General features: G+C 40.7%; 1 protein-coding gene across 2 annotated transcripts in view; it reads left to right on the forward strand.

The window, feature by feature from the left end:
- Window positions 1-21,463, forward strand: part of LPAR3 (lysophosphatidic acid receptor 3) — a 72,714-nt gene extending 51,251 nt beyond the window's left edge. For both annotated transcript variants that reach the window (XM_055084498.1, XM_007114883.4), the window contains one exon: window positions 19,691-21,463. In XM_055084498.1, coding sequence (XP_054940473.1) covers window positions 19,691-20,022 — 332 coding nt within the window. In that variant the 3' untranslated portion in view covers window positions 20,023-21,463. The remainder of the gene's footprint in view (window positions 1-19,690) is intronic.
- The last annotated feature ends 216 nt before the right edge of the window (window positions 21,464-21,679 follow it).

Raw genomic sequence — 21,679 nt, forward strand, 5'->3', positions numbered from 1 at the left:
AGAGGCAGGAAGGCCATTTGGAAAGCTATTAAATTAACCCAGGCTCGGGATGATGGTGATCAGATCTAAGGGAAGCATAGGATGGTTGGAAAGAAACGAATGCATTAGAGAGATATTAATGAGGTAGAATTGACAGTACTTGGTGATTGTTTGCATGCGAAGGTGGAAGAAGGGAAAAGTCCTTTGGGATGACACCCAAATTCTGGCCTGGACAACTGAGTGGACAGTGGTCCTATTCCCTGGAACTCATGGCATGTAAGCCATATATGAGTGCAGGTTCTGGCAGCATTGAGAAAGGGACCATGAGAGATGGTAGAGTACACAGTGAAAGAGGATGACCTATGACAGAATCCACGATGGATCTGGCATCAATACTGGGTGGCACAGATTTCTTAACATTTGTACAGAGAGGCTAATATCCAGACTGTTGGCACCGGGCTGTTGGAAACAGTGATCCTCACCCTCAGATACCTTTTGCTCTGAGGATCCCCACTGGCCCCCTAGCCTCCAGAGCCTGCCCTAGCAGGAGATGAATGCAACTTGTTTCTCAAGGAGTTGGCCTCATGCTCTTTATGCCCCAATGCATGTTAGACCTGTGTTTTATAGAGCTCTGGTGTTCTAGGGGGAATTTCAAAATCACATGCTATTATGCCAGGAGGGACCTCAAAGGCCATCTAGTTCAACCATGCCTGGAGGATATTTCACAAGTAGATATGATAATACTGAATTACGTGTATTGTAAGGATACCGTTTCTGAATCACACCATTTTTCTTCCAGCTCCAAATAAGATTGTTTTCACCCTAGTTTTTGTGTCAATAAGAACATAACTCTCCCCAGCCTCACTACCCTCCTGTTTCTGTATCTTGTTACATCCATTAGATTTCAGCCTTTCTTTTCAGTGGCAACAAACTGATATGAATAATATTTGTGTGTGTCTGTCATGTATATATATATGTATATATACCATATTTCCATGTTTTATGATGAGAAACTCCTGCCTAAGTATGGCATTTCATATACCCTCTGTTAATTCCGTCAGAGTTGATGTCACTTGGGTTTTTTCTAGAATAGGAGAGGACCCCAGATTCTCCTAACTGGCGCCAACCTGGCTCAGAACCTGCAGGAAAGCATATCTGCTTTCCTGCAGGTTCTGCAGGAAAGCATATCTGCTGACCACGTAGAGTCAACCTGGGGGAAGTTTATGTCTTTCTTTAAATAAAGTGCTATGTTCATATCAAGGGAGTTTTTAAATAAATAAGTGATAAAGTAAATGTTTTTCTTTCAGGGATAGAATTATTTTTTTCTTAAGAATTTAGGGCTTTTAATTTGTTAAATAGATCAGCCTTAATTGTATTATTTGCTAGTAAGATTTACTAAACCCTCTGTGTCTCAGTTTCCTCGCCTATGAAATGAAGCAATTAGAAAGCACAGAAATGACTGTTTATTTTGAGACCTGTGGTTTTAAGATTTTGTTCTAATTTTCTAAATAAAGTCCCAAATGAGCAATTATGGTTGACTGTAAATGAAATGTTATTATTCTTCCCTAGGATGCAGTCAGTGTATATGTGGAAAAAAATAACAGTTTTGAACTTTAAAATTTTAAATTTCATTTTCTGACCACCTTTACAAGATCTTTGAGTATTTTACAAATATGAGCAGTTTTGTATGAAGTCAGAAGATAAGTCATGAATTTATATTGCATAACTAACTAATGTTTGATGAAGAATCTTACATGCTCAGCAAAATTGTAAAATAGATTTTAATTAAAAAAATAAGAAGTGGTGCTCATAAAACACCACATAAATAACAAATTAGCTCAGTTTATGATTTGTGATAAGGTTGCTAGGAGAGTAGATAAGAGCATGCTATAGATAGTATGTATATGTGGATGTCAAGAAGCCCTTTGTTAATTGGACGTCATATTCTGGTGATCAAGAGGAACTGTGGGCAGGATGATAGAATGAGAAGATTCAGCAGTACCTGAACAGGTACACCTGAGCCCTGGTGATGAGAGACAAGCTTGATGTCAACCTAGCAAGAATCTCAAGGATGCCAGAGAACTCTGTGCTTGGTCTGTATTTCCCCAGCAAAGTAGCAGTGACTTAGAGAAGATGGAAAAAACATTACTTGCAGGTGTCAAAATATGTAGGTAGCAAAAAGAGAGAAGAATAGCTAATATGTTAGGTAGGAGGTTCCTTATTCAAACAGCTGTCAACAGAGTAGAATGATCTGCCAAAGCAGGCGAGAACAGCACTTTATAAGAATAGATATGGTCGTTAGGTTTAGACAAAACACACAGACACGTACACACACACACACACACACACACACACAAACAGAGTAGAATGATCTGCCAAAGCAGGCGAGAACAGCACTTTATAAGAATAGATATGGTCGTTAGGTTTAGACAAAACACACAGACACGTACACACACACACACACACACACACACACACTGCAGTTATACAACCAAAAAGATGAGGAAGATCTTAAAAACAATATATGTATATATGTTTGGGGGAAAAAAAGAACTAAGGGTTTTTACTGACCAGAAGTGCTGTCGTGTCGAGGACATCACACTGTACGATTGTCCCAAAGGAGAGTGTAGTCATAGGCATGCTCATGGAATGTGAAGGATCTATGCTTAGAAAGGAAAGCGTGCTGCTTTCTCTGGATACAAGGACGTCCACAGTGGTACCGTAAGGCCAGATCTGGACATCACATTTTGAGAGGAATATTGTCAGTGTAATCAGTACCTACTGGAGAGTGACTGGGGTTTGAAAGGATCCAGAACAGATGAAGGAACTGGAATTGTCACCAAAGAGAAGAAATGAGGACATAACAGTTATTTTAAAACATTTTATGTGTTCAAAAAAAGGAATTATATTTTAGAAGTTTGGAAGTTAAAGCTAGGATCAAGGGGTAGAAATTAGAGAAAGAATATTTTAACTCATTTTCAGAAGAATTTTGTAAAAATTAGAGCTGTTCTCCAATGGAGCTGGCTACCTAGTGATACGGGTGGGCTTCCCCTTGCTGGAGGTGCTGGGTAACTGATAGATGACTCTCATGTGTAGTGCTACTTAGGGATTCTTACACAACGGGGGAGGATAGATGGACAAACTGTAAGAATGCTTGTGAATCTCAGAGTTTATGACTCTATAAAAAATGTTTGTTAGATTTATTGATAACATTGTTGTGCAGGTATGGGAAGACGACTTGATCTTATTTGAACTGGGAGCAAGCATTAAATACTTTAGTTGGTTGGGTGTATATCATCCACATAAAGCAAAACAATCTTGCCAAAGGCCTCATGCAGTACATTAGCTCTGGCTGGGCTAACTAGAATTGCCAAGCAAATGAGAGGATTCATAATAAAACCTCCACACGGTGAAAGCTAGGTTCTGTGAAATTGAGGTTCCAGGCTATAGACATCATTCCTGTTCATTTATCTTCTCGTTTGCTGTTGGCTCCTACCTGGTGATGCAAGAGTCAGATTCTGCTCTGATAGGATGAAAAGATCTTCTTGTACTTGGACAAATATCTACATATATCTTTAGACCATTCTTTAATTCACTTATTTGATCACTCACTCATTAATAAGTATTGGTTAAGTGCCTGCTTTATGTCAGGCACTCTTCTAAGAACTGGGAATGCAAAAGTAAATTGGCTGTATCTAGTCGTAATCCTTTAGGTACATATGGTCTAGTAGAGAAAACAGGCATGAAAATGAAAAATATTTGCAGCATTGCTAGTGCTGTAACAGAGATGTGCTGAATGGATGGGGCTCCGCAGGCTACTTCTGTCACTCAGGTCTTTTCACTTAGTTCCTCCTGTACAGCTATGTTCTAAAAGAGTAAATTTTAAAAAATAAAGACTAAATTTATTGAAAAAAAATCATTATCCCTATGGGATTACTTAGGAAATAGCAACTAGTTACTGCATCTCAAATAACCCTAGTTTCTTAGTATTTTTCCACATCTTCCCACTCTGGAGTTTGATTCTGACCATCTTTAAACCTGGAAAGCAGTGTCAACAGCAAGAATGACTAACACATCATGTCTCACTCAGTGCTGAGCAATGATCTGGATATTTTATGTATGATCAGTCATGTAGCCCTTACAGCAATCCCAGGAGGTGGGCGTCCTTATTATCTCCATGTTACAGATAAGGTAACTGAGGTACAGGTGGGTTAAATAGGTTAAATAAAAATCACCCAAGGGTACCCCAAAGCAAGTGTACATCTGGGATTTGAACCCAGTAGTTTGGCGCTAGGAGCTGAGCTGTTAAAACGCTCCTCTGACCAATGCTGTTTTAGGCTTTCCAAACATCAGATCACAAAAGAAGTAACAGATGCTGATCACGATGATGTCTTTGTGCTAAATGCTGCACTGAAGGGCCTTATATCTGTTCTCCCACCTGGGCCTCACCAACCCCACGAGGGGAATTTTAGTGTCTGTTTTACAGATGAGGAAACAAGGCTTAGCAAGTTTAAGTAAATTACCCGAGTTGACCTAACTAGTAAATTCTTCAGCATATGTACATCATTAGGTTAAAAGATCAAATTAGTCATTGTACCCAATAATAAATAAACACATTTGCTTCAGGAAAATAAAAAGGTATATGTTGAAAGAGGAAGTGTTTAATGTTTTCCTATGGGGGAGGGGCTAAAGGATAAGAAGATGAGCTTTCTGTTATTTTAGTGTCACGATGTCTTTAGTTCCACAGTTTGAGTGAGACAGTATCTCAGACTTTATTTATTTGCCCTTTATTGAACTTAGGGTATTTGATGTGCCCAATATCCTGGACCAAGGTAAATAGTCTCTAGTTCAAAGATAGACTCCTTTAAACTTTGAACAATCTTTCTCAGAATCTATATTTATGTGATTTGGATGTTTCGTCTTCACTGATTAACAATTTATAATTTATTTATTGTCGTTTACACCTTTTGACTTATTAATCTCATTTGATTAATAGGATAGTAAAAGTAACCTTTTAAACAGAGAGTTCTTTTAAGCTATGATATAATATGGCTTAAATGTGTTTGATTAACCCAAATGTGGAAACACATGGACTGTAAGAAGAACCTCAGACTCTTCTGTTCTAGATTATACTAAACCATCCCAAATCAGAAGAGGAGTCCTTGGTTTCCCAGGTACCTATGATAACATGGTTTATAGTTTCTCTGGGAGAAAAATGCATGGGGAGTTGTCCCAGCTTGCTGGTATTGCAGCACCAAGGTACAGTGCCTGATCTCAAAGGTATTGGTATATTTATACGTCATGTGTGTGGTCAGTAGGTTAGGGACATTTCAGCTTTCCTTTCCTGCTTCCTTGAAAACTGAGCAACGACTTAAGCATCCAGCCCCAATCAGGTGTCAGGAATCCAAGGTGAATATGGCAGCATCTCTGCCCTTCAGGTGCTCTCAGCCCAGCTGGCCAGATGGAGGGATAATCTACTAATGGTGTCTGATTTGACAGTATGTGGAGAGCCTATGGAAATGTGGGATGGGGACATTTGGCTCAGCCTGGGAGGAGTGTCTGGGGAAAGCTGCACACAGGAGGTAACAAGGGAGCTGCTTTCAAAGGTGGAGGAGGAGACCATCAGGCCATCAGGTGGCAGAGCGGAGAATGTGAATTAAGCATGGCACCACAACCGGTTTGCCTCCTTCCTTCCTCCCTTTGGCCTGCCCTCTCTCTGGATATTGTGTGTGTGTGTGTGTGTGTGTGTGTGTGTGTGTGTGTGTGTGTGTGTGTGTGAGATTAACTAGAATGCAGTCGTATTTGGATGGAGGAAATAAAATTACCAAGAGGTTTAGATACTCAATACCTGGCAAATCAAGTTACCATTAGAGGTTGTTTTTTGTACAGAATCGGAACAATAGAGACATCCCAGCCATGAGAAAGGCTGACCTTGACCAAGAACTCTTCTCCCTCTGAATCGCATACAGTCGTTCTAGACATCCCTGGCTCTGATGACATTCTTTCTTCTGAGATGTTAGTGCCTTCAGTCAGATTTCAGAAAAGGTGTTGCAGGTCTGGGAACTATAATGTCTCTTTAAGATGACTTTGGTATAGGGCTGAACTCAAAAAAACGACATTTTTCCTCTCATTTCCAGGTTCTTACAGGATACTTTGTTGGCATCTTGTACTTGGCACTCCTGGCAAGTGTACTCCTGGCACTCCTTGTTTGCAGTGTCCATCGTCTCTTTCACTGTTATCTGTTATACATATTCTATTTATGTCCTCCAACCTTACTTTGCTTTCTTCTCCTTTCATCCTTACTGTATACTTAAGCCACCCATTCCCTCATATTCCTTCTATCAAGCTTTGAAAGTTTGTTCAATGCAAACTGAGAATATGCTTCTAAATAATGTTTTTTTTTCTTTTTCTGATTACATTGTTTGTTCATTAAGTTATTAAGCAGGTTATGCTTTACCAATAATTTTCTTTTTCTTGAATATGAATCTGATGGAGAATGGCTTTTCTTAAATTCCTGTAGGCCTACACCATTCACTGTCACCAAATTACATTTCACAGAGGAGTCCACAGAGTGTATCCAAATTGAAGACTTTTCCTTTTCAGTGGGAGGATCCCCAAGTGGGATGTAAGCAGATATGGTCATCAAACTTTAAGACCTGGGTTTGTATAAAATCCAGCACTTCACACATTCACCCTGAGCATGAGACTTCCTTGGGGCATCTGTTCAACATTCAGATTCTTGGGCCCCACTCCAGGCTCCTGGAATCAGAACCTCCAGAAGGTAACTAGAAGGCTCTGTATACAAGAAAGGTGTTTGTAGGTGAGTTAAATGGGCAAAGTCCTCACTTTCATGTTTTCTGTCCAACTGGGATGATGGGCAATTAGTAAATGAAGCAACCAACCAGTCAACAAATAAACAAGGTAAGTGCAGAGAGTGATATAAGGAAATCAAACAGAATAATATATATATATATATATATATATATATATATTTTGTGTGTGTGTGTGTGGTACACGGGCCTCTCACTGCTGTGGCCTCTCCCGTTGCGGAGCACAGGCTCCAGACGCGAAGGCTCAGCGGCCATGGCTCACGGGCCCAGCCGCTCCGCGGCATGTGGGATCCTCCCAGACCAGGGCACGAACCCGTGTCCCCTGCGTCGGCAGGCGGACTCTCAACCACTGCGCCACCAGGGAAGCTCCAAACTGAATAATATTTTAGGGAATGGCTGGGCTGGGCTACTTTATATGGCACAGAGGAAAAGCTCTCCAAAGGGTACACTTGGAGCTGAACTATGAGAAGGAGCCAGTGAAATCAGGAAGTGGGAAAAGAGCTAGTATGTCTCACCTTATTTACCTGTGTCCTGGGTAATTAACACAATTATTGGCACCTCTTGGGGCTCAATGAATTTTCGTTGGATGATGCATGCAGTCCTGGGATAGCAATGCTTATATCACAAATAGGATACAAGCAGAATTCCTGAAGAAAAAGAGAAAATGAAGAAAAGTAGATAAAGGAGAGCATCTGGGATGAATAGGACATGGCTGGGGGTTGGGGACGGTGGCAGCACAGGGCAGCTAAGGAGTTGAGGAATAAAGAAAATTAGAAAACAAGGCTATGTTTGCACCTCTAGCATCACTGTATTGCTAGTTAAAAGGTTAATCAGTAATTATTGCCATATTTTTGGGATTTGAGCACTGTGGTCTGACTAGCATTGCTTTCTAAATTACAAAGTAAACTTTAAAAAGTCTTTAGAAAACAAAGACAGTGTCACATTACATTCCTTTAAAGCAAATTATGGTAAATACCAATTCCAACAAGCTTAGGGACAAGTTACATATGATCAAAAGTAGCAAGTTAAAGGTATTTTGACAGATTCTGAATGGCGCTCTGATTCATACACCTGGCAAGTTGAAACTATAGATGTTTGTCGCTTGGATTGTTTTTTTTCCCCACTTGGTAGCAGAAAGCATAACAAACGCAAAATGAGTTATTGGAGAAGCTGGCTATTTAAGAACTAGTGGGATGTATTTACAGCAGACTATCTGCACATCTGCATGTGGAGAAGGAAGCTGTAGGTGAAACTCAGAATCAGCCAATGTAGGAGCCAGAAGGAAACTTACAGGTCATTATGGTCCAAATCCCTTAATATACAGATGAAGAAACTGGAGGCAGAGATATAGAATGACCTTTTCAAATTACTCTAGTCCAGGATCTGGATTCGAATCAAGATCCCTCCCTTACTCCTTCATTTAATAAGCTTCTATTAAGTACCTATTATGTGTATGGCACATGGCCAAGCACTGGGTATCCTAAGCTGAAGAAGGTGCAGAAGGGCTCTCCTCTGAGGATGTCAGTGTAGCAGGGTAGCCAGAATAGGATAGAGTGTAATAGATTGTGTGTGTGTGTGCACACGCGTACACACAGGTGTGGGCCTACGACAGTGACCAAAGCTTTCACGCTTCAGCAAGCTTTCACACTTTCACACGACAGCAACACACCAGATGTGTTCATAAATTGCCTGAGGAAGCACAGCAGGGGAAGTGTCCGACACCATCTGGGCAGTCAGAATGAACATTTTCTGAGTGTCTTCTGTGTTAGGCACTCTCCACCCATTATCGCAGTAAATCTCCCCCAAAATCCTGTCAGGTCAGTATCCTTCATGCTCATTCCATAGCTAAGAATTGGAGGGAGGCTCAGGAAGGTGAACTGATTTGCCTGTGGGCATAAACCAGGATTTCAACTCTGGGCCGGCTTGATCTTCACTTGATCTTAGCCAAAAGGCCGAGAAGCGATCTGCTTGATCTTTAGCCTATGCTCTTTTTTTTTTTTTTTTTTTTTTTTTTTATACTATAATAGGGATGGTAAGTGGATGTCAGCTCAAGGGCAAATTCCAGCTGATTGCTAGAGGCTAAGCACTGTGCTGTGAAGGCTTCCAGGCCATATCTGGGCTCAGAAGCACACGGTGGATTAATGATGGCAGCCATGGGCGTAGGATGGAAAGGGGTAGCCCTGAGTCAGGACTTTGTACTTCCTGAGCTGTACCATACCGTCACTCTTCCAGGCCCAACTCTCTCTAAGTCAAGTCTCCTACATCCTGTTCCCTTCCTCTGAGCTCAAGATGGTATTTTGTGCCATCTGAGTGTCTAGAATCTTGTCTCCTAATCAGGTCAGCTCCCCTGTGCATTGTCCCATGCTGCAACCCTTTTCAAAATTTTCAACCCCATCAAAGATATCCCTTTTTCATTGCCTCACAACCCTGCTCCGTGCTGATGACAGCTTATGTGATATGTAGATTATTACATGCCTACAGCTTAATACGTTCGTGTCTAGGTAAGGTGCAGGCCTTCCTAATTCAAAGGAGTGACTCCGGCAGAAAGAAGTTCAGATCCTTGGGCAGGCTAGCTGGGATGTCAGTCTTTAAGATTACACCAGGCAAATAGCTGCTGACCTCACACCTTTTCTTAGATGCTGGAGAACCCTTGATATAATAGTTAGTGAGGTACTGAGGTATTGTAGGTCCACGCATACGGTGCTTAAAGAGGAATCTGGAGGTGGAGATGGTGTTTTCTTACTGTTGCAGTTTATGATTTCCAGCTGTTGCCCTGAGTTAGACACTACAATTAGGTCTAGGCTGTGGTTCTAGCTAGTACGCCTCTGCTTTAAATTTTATCTCATAACTCCTTGGCAGCAAAGAATTTCAACTTTCCAAAGCTGGCCACAAATTTGAAACAAGTGTCTAAAAGCAGTTGTTAGAGTCAAAAGATACAGCGGTAGTAACAACCGTGTTAAATGAATCATTTGTGGAATGCTTAACTGCTCATCATCTGTTTGAAGTGTCTCAGTGTTTCTTGTTTTCTGCAGTAAAAATAAGTCAGGTTTACTCAAGGTATATATTTTCATTCCTTTCACATATGTGACAATCTATTTTCTGAATTATTGGACTTCTAAAACACTGTGGGTAAACGAGTATGAATTTGAAAGCAAACCACATCTGGAGGTGTTATTTTTAAATTATTGAATAAATTCTTTAGTATCATAAGAGCATTTTCACTTGGATATTCTATTAATATGTAACTTACACATTGTAATACTTCTAACCAAGAATAGCTATTAACTTTAAAATTTTACTTTTAAAATTCTTTTCAAATAAGAAGAGCGCTTCCATAGGATGAGGTTCCTAGCCTGATTTTTATGTAGAGTTGTAATTTTCTATTTTAGTAAATCAGACAGCCCTGTGGCTTAGTAGGTTAGCATTATTGCTGGAGCCCTGCTGTTTTTTCCTGGACTAAAAACAAAGAATAACAGAGTGAACATATTTAAAATATATCCTCTTGTTTGATGAAATGAGTAGCCCGTGTGCCGCAGTGAGACTATTCTGTGTGAGTGATTGCTTTTATCGCTATGGATGTTTTATTTATGTGCCACTCACATGTCAAGTTTTCTTTTTAATTGTATGTGTGAATTTTTAAACAGAGGAAAATAAGGCTAACTAGATGGAATAGAAAAGTATGAGTCCTAAAGAACAGGAGTCATACAACTTGAGGTCTGAATCTTCTATACATCTTGTCTGTCACCTAAACCCCAAGAACTATCTTAAATACATTGCAGTGAGGGGCCCTTCTCCCATATGGACTGTTATTCTTTCCTATAATGTGTATATCTTCTTTCATATAATGTAGCCGTAAGGTGTTAACCAGAGTATTGTTTGAAATATTTTGAAAACTTCCAGACAAGAGGGGTGGTGGTTGTAGATTATTTCAGCATAACATTGACTAGGGATTTTGAAAGATTTTTGACTTCACTTGTCACCAATATTTTCAGTTGTAATTGTCTCTTCTAGAGTGTTAGACATTCCTTAACTTGATGTTTCTGATTACCTTAAATTACAGTCATTAAATATCATTTCAGTACTTAATTGAATATTCTAGTGTATGAGTCACTATACTTTAGCAACTTGTATTGAATTTATTATACTGGTTTTTGAGTACAGCACTGAAACTAGTTGAATTACTAGAGGAAAGCTCAGTGGTAATCTGATTGGACTATTAGTGAGTCTCATAAGCAGGTACTGAAAGAACATAGAATATCATTAAAATAAAAAAATAATTGCTTCTTATCAACAGAACTGACCTGTCACGTGGCACTAGAAGGATGTTATATTTGTTATTCAAATGTAATCATCTGGAAGACATTCACTCTTAGTAGCTGGCACGTGGCAGGTGGTTGCCTAGTAAGTATTTATTAATGAAAGAACATATGGCTTCAGTTCCACCTACTGCTGATGACTCCCAAGTTAACATTTCAATTTGGAGCTCTCAGAGTTCTGACCCACATTTCTGGCTGCCTTCTACTCATCTATGCCTGGAGGAGCCACAGATATTCTAAGTGCCTGATGCCTAAAACTGAATCACCATCTCTTCCTTCTAAACCTGTCCCTCCTCTCTCTCCCGCTTGGTTATCAGAATCCCATGCTACCCAGTCACCCTGGATTCTTTCCTCTCCCTCACTTCCTAGATCCAGTTGTTTATACATCAAGTCTTACAGGTTTTCCTATTTACCACCTCGCTGACCTGGCTACATCTCTCCAACTCCATCAGATCCTTAGACTTTCCACCTGAATTTTAGCTGGTCTTCAGAGGAGTCTCCATGCCTAGGCCAGTGGTCCTATACTTCACCCTACTAAAGCATTCCCCAGGGAGCTCGTTAAAACCGGAGATGCCCAGATCATACTTTCATCAGTTTCTCATTTGGTAGGTCTGGGTGGGACCCAGAAATCTGAATTTCAAGCAGTCAGGTGATTATGATGCAGGGGGAGCGTCACATACCTCCATTCCATCCTGAGCGCTCAGACAGAGCTTTGCTTTAAAATATAAGACTTACCCATGCTCTTGATTAAAAATCTTCAAAGAACTACCATTCGACAGTGGTCATTTTCAAACCTAGGTCAGCGAGGTTTCCAGGGGTTCCTCAGAGCTGCCTCAGTGTATGTATGTGTGGGGGGGTTGGGGGGGAGCGCTGTAGTGTGAAGATGGGAGTGAATTCTCCAGGAAGATCTTTAGTCAACTCCCCCCACCCCATCTCCTTCTTTAGTCAGAGCAGCTCTGATATTGAAGTTTAACAAGAGATTTTCTTTGGGAAGTCATCCTCTACTTAAAAAAAATAATAATGATCTATAGAAGTAGGTTTCAATTTTTATTTTTTAATCAGGACCCCACAGTGAGAAATAATGTACATTCTCTATCATGGCCCAATACATACACATATTTTTGTGTGTAATTGAAATAAGTTTCATGAAACATACCATTACTATACTTGATGTATCCTGATGTTTTCTGTTCTATTTTATTTTTTAGAAAAAAGCTGGTTGCAGCCTACTAAATTGATTTCACAAGCCACTTATGAGTTGCAACTGAGCCTGAAAAACCTCAGCTCTTAACCTTTCTCATTAGGTTTCCTTTATGAACCGTGGAACCCAGAAATATTTTCTTAATCCTCCCATGATGGTGTATGACTCATACCATTCTAGGTGCTTGGGAGAGAGGTTATTCATTACATACCATGGATACCTGAGGGCATTCACCTGATGAAGTCATGGTTGAAAAAGACTTATGGGGTGTGATCTATACAATAAATCCAAACTCCTGAGAACTGCCCACAGGGCCCTTCCAGGTCTGACCCATGTTCATCTTTCAGACTTCATCTTACTTCCCTAGTCACCTTCCTGGGTTAAAACCATCCTAAACTGTTTGGAATTCCCCAAGTACATCATGCTATTTCTCACCTCTGCACAGTCATTCTTGACCTTCAATACTCAGCTCAACTGAGTGTCATTTCACCTGACACCTTCCTGGACAGTAATCAGAATCATCACATCCTGTTTCCCTTCCTGTCAGTGCCCGAAGGGCAGGACAGCACACTGTTTGCATCAGCAAGTGCTGCAGCTAATGTGTTACCTGGCCCCGTGTGGGCTCTTAATAAACTTCAGTTATGTTCAATGGACTCATCTTCTCTGCTTCTGAGTATGGAGCTCTATACTTCATTCTGAGGACACAGACAGGTATGAGGCACAGCCTACATGCTTAGGAAGCTTGCAATGGGCCCGAGAGATAGGACGTATATATTAAAAACTACCTCAGAATAGCACAACGCTCAAGAGTTTGCATGGGGGAATCAGGCGTGGGTTCAAATTCTGACTCTTCGATTTGTTGGCTTCTGACTAAACCTAGGACAAACTCTTGAGCTGTTCTGGAGTTCAAATTCATCATATGTGAGACGGAAAATAAGAGTGGCAACTTCACAGGGCCATGAGTTTTAAACAATGGGTGTATGTAAAGCTCTAAGCACACTGCCCAGCCCAGAGCTCTTGGGAAATGTTAGAGTGGAATTAAGCAGGTAATATGCCCAGTGCCATGTGGATGTTGTAGGTGGAAAATGCCACAGGAGTTGAGAGGAGGGAATGGTCACTGTGGGTTGGACGTATGGGAAAGGTCCAGTGGAGGAGCTAAGCTTAGAATGAAAAGTAGACCTTAGATTAGGAGCCAGGAAGGCATTCCTGGCAGGGCGAACCAGAGCACCAACCAAGGCCAGTGGAGGACAGTTTATGCCTTGCCTGTAGACTAGTTACCCTGCTAGTGTTTGTACATTTCATTTATGCATAAGATGTACTCAAACATTCTTTCCAAATAGAAGTTGAAGGTATTGATCTGAAGGTGATTTTCTTGTTCTAAAGAATTCTGCCCCTTTTCTCTTTTCCATGACTTTTTGCCAAGTGTGTATGGAGTCTACAGTTTTGCTGACAGGATCAGCTTGATTAAACCATTTTGGTCAGCATAGAAGAATGGTTTGTAAAACTGGCCATGCATCATAATCACCCAGGGAACTTTTTAGTCCTACAGATTTCCATGTACCACCCCAGAGAGTCTGACCATTGGCTCTGATCTAGGACCAGGGGATCTGCATTATTAAAAAGCTCCCCTGGGAATTTGATGGCCAGCCAGCTTTGGGAACTGATAGCTCAGAGAATTCATCTTAATCAGTTTTTAGCCATACTGTCTGATAATGGTGTCTGGGAAACCAATACGTCGAATTTGTTTGAATTTTATGGGGAGTTGAAACTCATAGTTTGTAGAATTTAGCAGTTTCCTACTTGGAAAAGAGTTCAGAAGCCACTTAACCCTCTCTCTCTCATTTAGGAAAAATCTCTTCCCTTTGTACATCTCAGGATGATCTGGGCAAAGTAAATACCCTGGCCAAGGGAGGCTCTCTGCCGAACAACAAATTCCTCTCCTAATAGCTTCATTTTCTTAAAAAGAAGTCTTACATTCAAATTCTGCCTTTTGGTACTTTTCCATTTGTCTCAGGGTGACCTTCAAGATAAGTCATGCTTCTCTCTATGTGATGGCCCTTCAGGTCTTTGGGGACAGTTAACATAATGTGGTTTTCCTTTGCCTTTTCTTTTCCAAGAGAAACATGCTTGATTTCTTCCATCAGTTCCCAGTTAGATACCTTTAGATCTGCTCCTATTTGTTAATGCCTGATTTAGGGGGGAAAAAAACAAAAGATCCGGGCTTGGCATATGTCTCTTTGAAAGCCTTGTTTGGTCCCAGCTGTCTTGGTCTGAGCATTGAGTTTAAATACTCAAAAAACATTCATCTTAGTTTTTTCCTCTAGAAGTTTTTGGAAATTGTTAAGGGACTGACTGATATATATTTCTCAGGATGTACCCTCTTGCCCCTCTTTTAAGAACTGGGACAAACAGAAACATTTGTATGTTTCTGACATCTCCCACATTCTCCAAGAATTCTCCAAAAAGACAGATTCCCAAGGCCAAAACCATTCCTGACATTTTCTTCTCTTATAAATGTTTTTGGGGACCTCATATCTGCTGCTGACATACAGTAAAAACCCCCAAGGAATGAGCTGTTTAGATAAGCTGTGCTCCTGCTCTGAGATGTGTTTGGAGGTAGAGCTTGGCCGCCGGTGGAGGAGTTGGGGAGCTGCAGTTTCCCAGGGTTCCTGCTCGGAGTGCAATCATCACCTCAGACAGCGCCGCTGAAGCACCCATCAGCAGCGCAGTGTGTGGAGGCTGTTCTGTCAGAGACTTGCCTTTTGTTGTTCTTGGAAATGGTGTAAAGAAAAGGTCAGCAGATTTTTGTTTTTTTAACAAAATTTATTTATTTATTTATTTTTGGCTGCGTTGGGTCTTCGTTGCTGCGCACGGGCTTTCTCTAGTTGCGGCGAGCGGGGGCTACTCTTCACTGCGGTGCGCGGGCTTCTCGTTGCGGTGGCTTCTGTTGTTGCGGAGCACGGGCTCTAGAGCGCAGGCTCAGTAGTTGCGGCGCACGGGCTTAGTTGCTCAGTGGCACGTGGGCTCTTCCCGGGCCAGGGCTTGAACCCGTGTCCCCTGCATTGGCAGGCGGATTCTTACCCACTGCGCCACCAGGGAAGCCCCAGGTCAGCAGATTTTTGTTGTTCTTCTTACCTGTATTTTTGTTGAAATTCTTTCTCCTTTCCTTCCTCCTCTTCCCTTCCTTCCTTCTTTCCTTCTTCATCTTTTTCGCTTCCTCCCTCCCTCCCTCCCTCCCTCCCTCCCTTCCTTCCTTCCTTTGCCAGAAATTCTTTCTGTTAGCGAAGCAAAGAATGACTTGGTTGTGATATTCTGTATGCAGTTTCACAGTAAGATATGATATTCTATGAACGGGACTTTAAAGGTCAGAAGTACCCTCCCCCCTTCCCCATCACTTACTTTAGAAATAATATCCTTTGCAGTGAACAGGAGCACAGGCTCTGGGGCCAGGCTGCCTTTTCAAATCCTGGCCCTTCCACTTATCATGGCTTTGAGCAGGTTACCAATTTCTCTGTGGTTCACTTTCCTCAGGTTTAAAATGAGGGTTTTATACATATAAATGAGGGTTTTATATATATATATATGTAATAATACCTATTTCCAAGGGTTGCTTCACAGTAAGATATGATATTCTATGAACGGGACTTTAAAGGTCAGAAGTACCCTCCCCCCTTCCCCATCACTTACTTTAGAAATAATATCCTTTGCAGTGAACAGGAGCACAGGCTCTGGGGCCAGGCTGCCTTTTCAAATCCTGGCCCTTCCACTTATCATGGCTTTGAGCAGGTTACCAATTTCTCTGTGGTTCACTTTCCTCAGGTTTAAAATGAGGGTTTTATACATATAAATGAGGATTTTATATATATATATATATATATATATATATGTAATAATACCTATTTCCAAGGGTTGCTATGAGGATTAAATGGTTAATTCATATAAAATGCTTACAACAGTGCCTGGTATATAACCATTGCTCAGTGAAAGGTGTGTCAGAGATGACTGAATGAATTATTTTATGAAATTCAATGCAAAAGGAAAATGTATGTGAAGTACCACATTATGACAAACAGGGCGTCAATTTGAAGAATTATTTAGAGTGTTTAGGTCCCCTGATTAATCCAAACTAGAGTTTTATGCTAGGGAAAAAAGCTTCAATGATTTTTAAAAATCCAATTTTAAAAACAGTCTTTAGGAAAACATATTGGCAATTTACTTTTATCCTTTTTTCTGATGTGTGTGTGTGAAATACATCATTCAAACAAAATTATATAAGATATACGTACAGCTTAAAGAATAACACTTAAAAGAATATTAAAATTTTAAAACACCTGTGTACTTGCCACCCAATTTAATAGAACATTATCAGTGTCTTTAGAACCTCCTTTGTGCCCTGTCCTGGTGGCCCCCTCTCTCCTGTAGAAATAGCCGTACTATAAATTTCATGTTAATCACCTTGCTTTTCTTCGTGGTTTTATCACGTATGGTTATAATGTTAGACATCAAATTATTTAGATTCACTTTTTTAACTACACAATTAACATTGATTTTGATTATTAGTATACCATTGACCCTTGAAAAACAGGGGTTTGAACTGAGCGGGTCCATTTATGTGCAGATTTTTTTCAGTAAATACGTGCTACAGTGCTACATAATCTGATTTGAGGTTGGTTGTATCTACAGATGTGGAATCATAGATACAAGTGCCAAATGTAAAGTTATATAGGGATTTTCAACTGTACAGGGGTCCGCGCCCCTAACCCCTGTGTTGTTCAAGGATCAACTTATCTGGATTCATTTCCAGCATCTTAATTTTTTCTTTATCCCATTTTTCTGTGTTTCCCTCCTTTCTTATGCATTGAGACTTTTTTTTTCCTTTCCTTTACTTGCATCCTTCCCCCTCCATCGGTTTGGAAGTTATATACACTATTAAATTTTGACATGCATATTTAACTAAGTATAAAATTTATCAATATTTCTCCCTCCTACCCATTAACACAAAAACCTTGGAACACTCCCACCAGGATTTCTTTGGAATTCTGCAATCTCACACAGAAAGGACTCTTCACATCAAAGTTGGTAGCTACAGCTTTTGATGTCTGCTTTGTTTAGTTCTTCCCCCCTGACAACATAGTAACCCTGTCTCAGAAATGGCAGAGAGAACAAAAGTGTTACTTTTATGGGAAATACAGACCATTGGAGCTGGATGTAGCCTTAAAGCTTATCTAAATTAGTGTTTTTCAAACTTTTTGACTAATCCCAACAGTGAAAAATAATATTTTATTTTATAACCAATGCACACATAAATATAATATCTAAAACCGAAACGAAAGTTTCATGAAACAATACTTCTCCTGGTCTGTGTAATATACTCTGAGCTATTCCATTCCATTTGCATTTCCATTCTTTCATTAAAAAAAAAAAAGAAACTTTTCCAAATTCATTAAATTGATTGCATTCTCACTAAGGTGCCTTGGCCCAGAGTTTGAAAAACCCAGAACTTGCCTAACATCCTCAATTTACAGTTTAGGAAGGTGAAGCCCAGACCGATGACATGGATCTCCCAGAGTTGTACAGTAAGTGAAGAATTAGGACGCAAATCCCTGATATTTTACCTCTAAGTTCACTTCTTTCTTCACATATGTCAGCCAAACCAAAAATAATACAGGATGGAGGAAAAAGGGAGCCATTGGAGAGCTGTAGTTATGAAATGGGAAATGAAACCCCCTGAGAACTCCTGCACATCTACTTTTGGCAGATGTCTGACAAAGCATCTCGTGATAACCGCTGCTGAGTGAACCCAACACCGTATTAGACACCACTTTTCATTACCTCTGACTCTTAACAACCACTTCGTAAGTTGGGATCATTATCCTTATTAAATAAGGGAATGAAGGCTCAGAAGAGTCATTTGCCTCACTAGCAGCGTGTAAGGTGAGGAGCTGGGCATAGCTGTCTGACCCCATAGCACACGGAGTTTCATGGCCTCATACTGCCTCTTTATAATTCTTGACTTGACTTGCTTATTATCATATCTCTCAGAAGGAAGATAAAGCACCAAGAGGAATACTGTCCAGGTCTGACTCTAACCAGGAAGAGTAACTAGTTGGTGATACGGTTCACAGACTTGCTTGTTCATTCTATCTCTCCCATTAGCACTTTTGTTCCCGCACCACATGGTCTTCGCCTCATTCACTGGCTAGTACAGTTCTTGGCACATTGAAACCTCACAATGACTATTTGTTCAGTGGATAAGTAAGGGCCTTCAGAAATCATAAGGACTTTGGGAGAAAGAGATCACGTCCCAGTATGGAGGCAGGTCCCATAGTGGCCCAGTGTACAGCCTGTGGAGGAAGACTGCCTAGGTTCAAACTTCAATGTCCCTTACAGGCTATTTGCCTGTAAGCAAGTTACTGAACTTCTCTTGTGCCTCAGTTTCCTGAGGATGATAATGATGTCTATTTCAGAGTGTGGTTCTATGAGTTAATAAAGGGAAGCGTTGATGTGTTAGCTGTCATCGTTACCTGATGTTACCGTGACTAAGTAGGGAAATATTGAACATGTGTCTCATATTTTAGGAAAAACATACCAGAAAGTTTGAGGTAAGCTAAGTATGATCATATGGGTAGGGACTCAGTACAGACCCCCCTTCATGTGCCATTGGTGCTAAAATTATGCTAAATAAATAAATGTGCTAATACAAAGCACATCTCTATCTCATCATGAAAGAGAAAGATTTATTTCTGACAAAAATATCTCAGCCTAGAACAGATGATTAAGCAGATGGCCTATGAATAAGTCAAAAAGAATTTAGTGCTTACACAGCAGCAACATGGATTTGTAAAGAATACAGTTTCTGAGCAGGTGACCTGATTAAAAGACTAGGAGACTCCCATAGATGCAATGCATCTTATTTTCAGGAAAGCACTTGGAACGTCTGATTTGGAGAACAGCAGAGTGCAGGGTTAAGCATGTGAGGCTTCCCCACAGAGACCCTGGGATTTGGCCCCAGTTTTCTCACCTGCAGAGAGTGTGGATAATGACTGCACAGCCTCCTAGTGTGATTCGGAGAACAGACAGAAATAAGGTCCGTGTTGTGCTCAATAAGTAAGAGATAAGTGTGAGCCCCTAATTACGGTACCTGGGTAAGCAGATAAGAAGGTGAAGTGGAACGTGGTTAATAGTCTGTTTGCCTCTAACAAGCCCAGTCTCCCATGCTCAGAGGAAGGCTGGAAGTTTGCTTTGCAGTTGTCAGAACAAATCCTCAAGGTCCCTTGGCACCACGGCCCGAAGACCGGGCGAGAAGAGACCCGAATAATCGACCTGAGGTCTGAGTGCCTGTTGCTTCCTCTCTCTCCCTCCAGGGGCCTTTGTCGTGTGCTGGACACCAGGCCTGGTGGTTCTGCTGCTTGACGGCCTGAACTGCACGTGGTGCAGCGTGCAGCATGTGAAAAGGTGGTTCTTGCTGCTGGCGCTGCTCAACTCCGTCATGAACCCCATCATCTACTCCTACAAGGATGAGGACATGTACAGCACCATGAAGAGGATGCTCTGCTGCTTCTCGCAGGAGAAGCACCCAGAGAGGCGGCCCTCGCACATCCCCTCCGTGGTCCTCAGCCAGAGCGATACAGGGGGCAGCCAGTATATGGAGGATAATAGCAACCAAGGCCAGGTCTGCAACAAGAGCAGCTCCTAGGCTGCAGTGCCCCTCTGCCTGGCCCAGCCTCCTCTGGGAGAACTGTTCACAATGGTTACCTGTCTCCAACGAAGCCCACGTAACAGTGTTATTTGAGCTCTGAATGAATCGTTGGGAAATTTTTTTAAAAATTGTTTTTCTTCATTTAAAAGCATGGGCAGGAAAGAGAGGACACGATGCATTTAGAGAAAATGCACGGAAAGAGGGAAGGCAGCACGATGGATTCCTGCCTGACATCCTGTGAACCCCTGGGAGCATCGCCCAGCAAGGCCATGCATCCTGGGCTCTGCCACCATCTTGTAGCCATTCTCTTTGTGTTTCCAAAGGATGCTGTTAAAGGGCTTAGCCCAAAACAAATAAAAACGTTACTTGAGCCACCTTATGTAGCTGCTTGGAAAGCCTATGTAGTTCTTTCTGCATGCATTTGAAATTTTAAGAAATGCTTCAGCAGTGATGTTTTTCTCCTCAAACAAATCATGGCCAGTAGCTAGGTGTTCAATAGGAATCTCAGAATAACAAATCAGTCAGGGCTTCAGATTAATTAGCTTGATTTTTAACTGAAAGAACATTCTGAGGAAAAAGATTTACTTTGAAGTAATAACAAAAAAGGTAAATGTTAAAAACTCTTCTTGCAGGAAAAAAGAGAAGGAGGCCTTGATGTGGTCCTCTCAGTGTGTGTGCGTGTGTATACACACCTGTATATTTACACACTTTGAATTTGTATTTAAAGACATCACAGACAGTGATGGTGAAATAAATTCACTGACCACCTAGACTTTCCAGTCTAGGACTACAGTTGTAGAAATGACCTGTTGTGCTCTAAAATAGAAAGAGGTGATTTGTTTGAAAACAGACATTCAGCAGGGTAAAAAAGTATATTACAATGTGGGCTGAGTTCCTTGCATATAGGATCAAATATGAGCTTAAATGAGTCTTTCTATCCAGTTCCTTCCATGCCACTGGTGACTTGTCAGATTTTGTATTTAGAATAATGTTCACACCTCATATTTTACCCACAATTATTGACATGTTTCCACTACTTGTTTTACTTGTGGACTGAATTTTGATCTGGGTTCTATTTAAAAGTTTTCTCCTTCAAAGACCTAAGTAGGCAACATGAAAGGCAAGTCAGTAAGAAAAAAAAAAAATTTTATATACATAGGCTACTGACCAGAGTTTTCTATGTAAAGCATATAGAGTATCTTCTGATTCTAAAATGAGAATAACTTCAAGTCAGATATTATAGTATTTATGTAGTTTGCAAAAGAAGTTTACATTTTTTTTGCTATTGTGGTGTAACATTTATGTGCAAGAACTACTTGTAATAAAAGGATTTGAGAAGTCATGCTTTTAGATATAATGGCCTAAAATAGAGAGTAGTATGATTTGAAGGTATAGATTTCACAAACTGTGTAGTAAGTGGGTCTATCTGAAGCTTATACCAAAGCTACCTATAAAATAAAATTAAAAAAGAGGATCTGTTTTCTATTGTTGGAGGTGCATTATTACTTTGTGTATTTTCTAAGTAAAAATATAGTTTGTGGTAACTATAGCACGTTTCTATTGCAGAAGAAAAATCAGATTTGCCAGGAAGTACATACTGTCAGTGTTTTATGTAAGCATTTTGAATCTACGGCTGGGCAAAGGGTGGAGAATT

The sequence above is a fragment of the Physeter macrocephalus genome, chromosome 4 (genome assembly GCF_002837175.3).
Source record: "Physeter macrocephalus isolate SW-GA chromosome 4, ASM283717v5, whole genome shotgun sequence".
NCBI lineage: Eukaryota > Metazoa > Chordata > Mammalia > Artiodactyla > Physeteridae > Physeter > Physeter macrocephalus.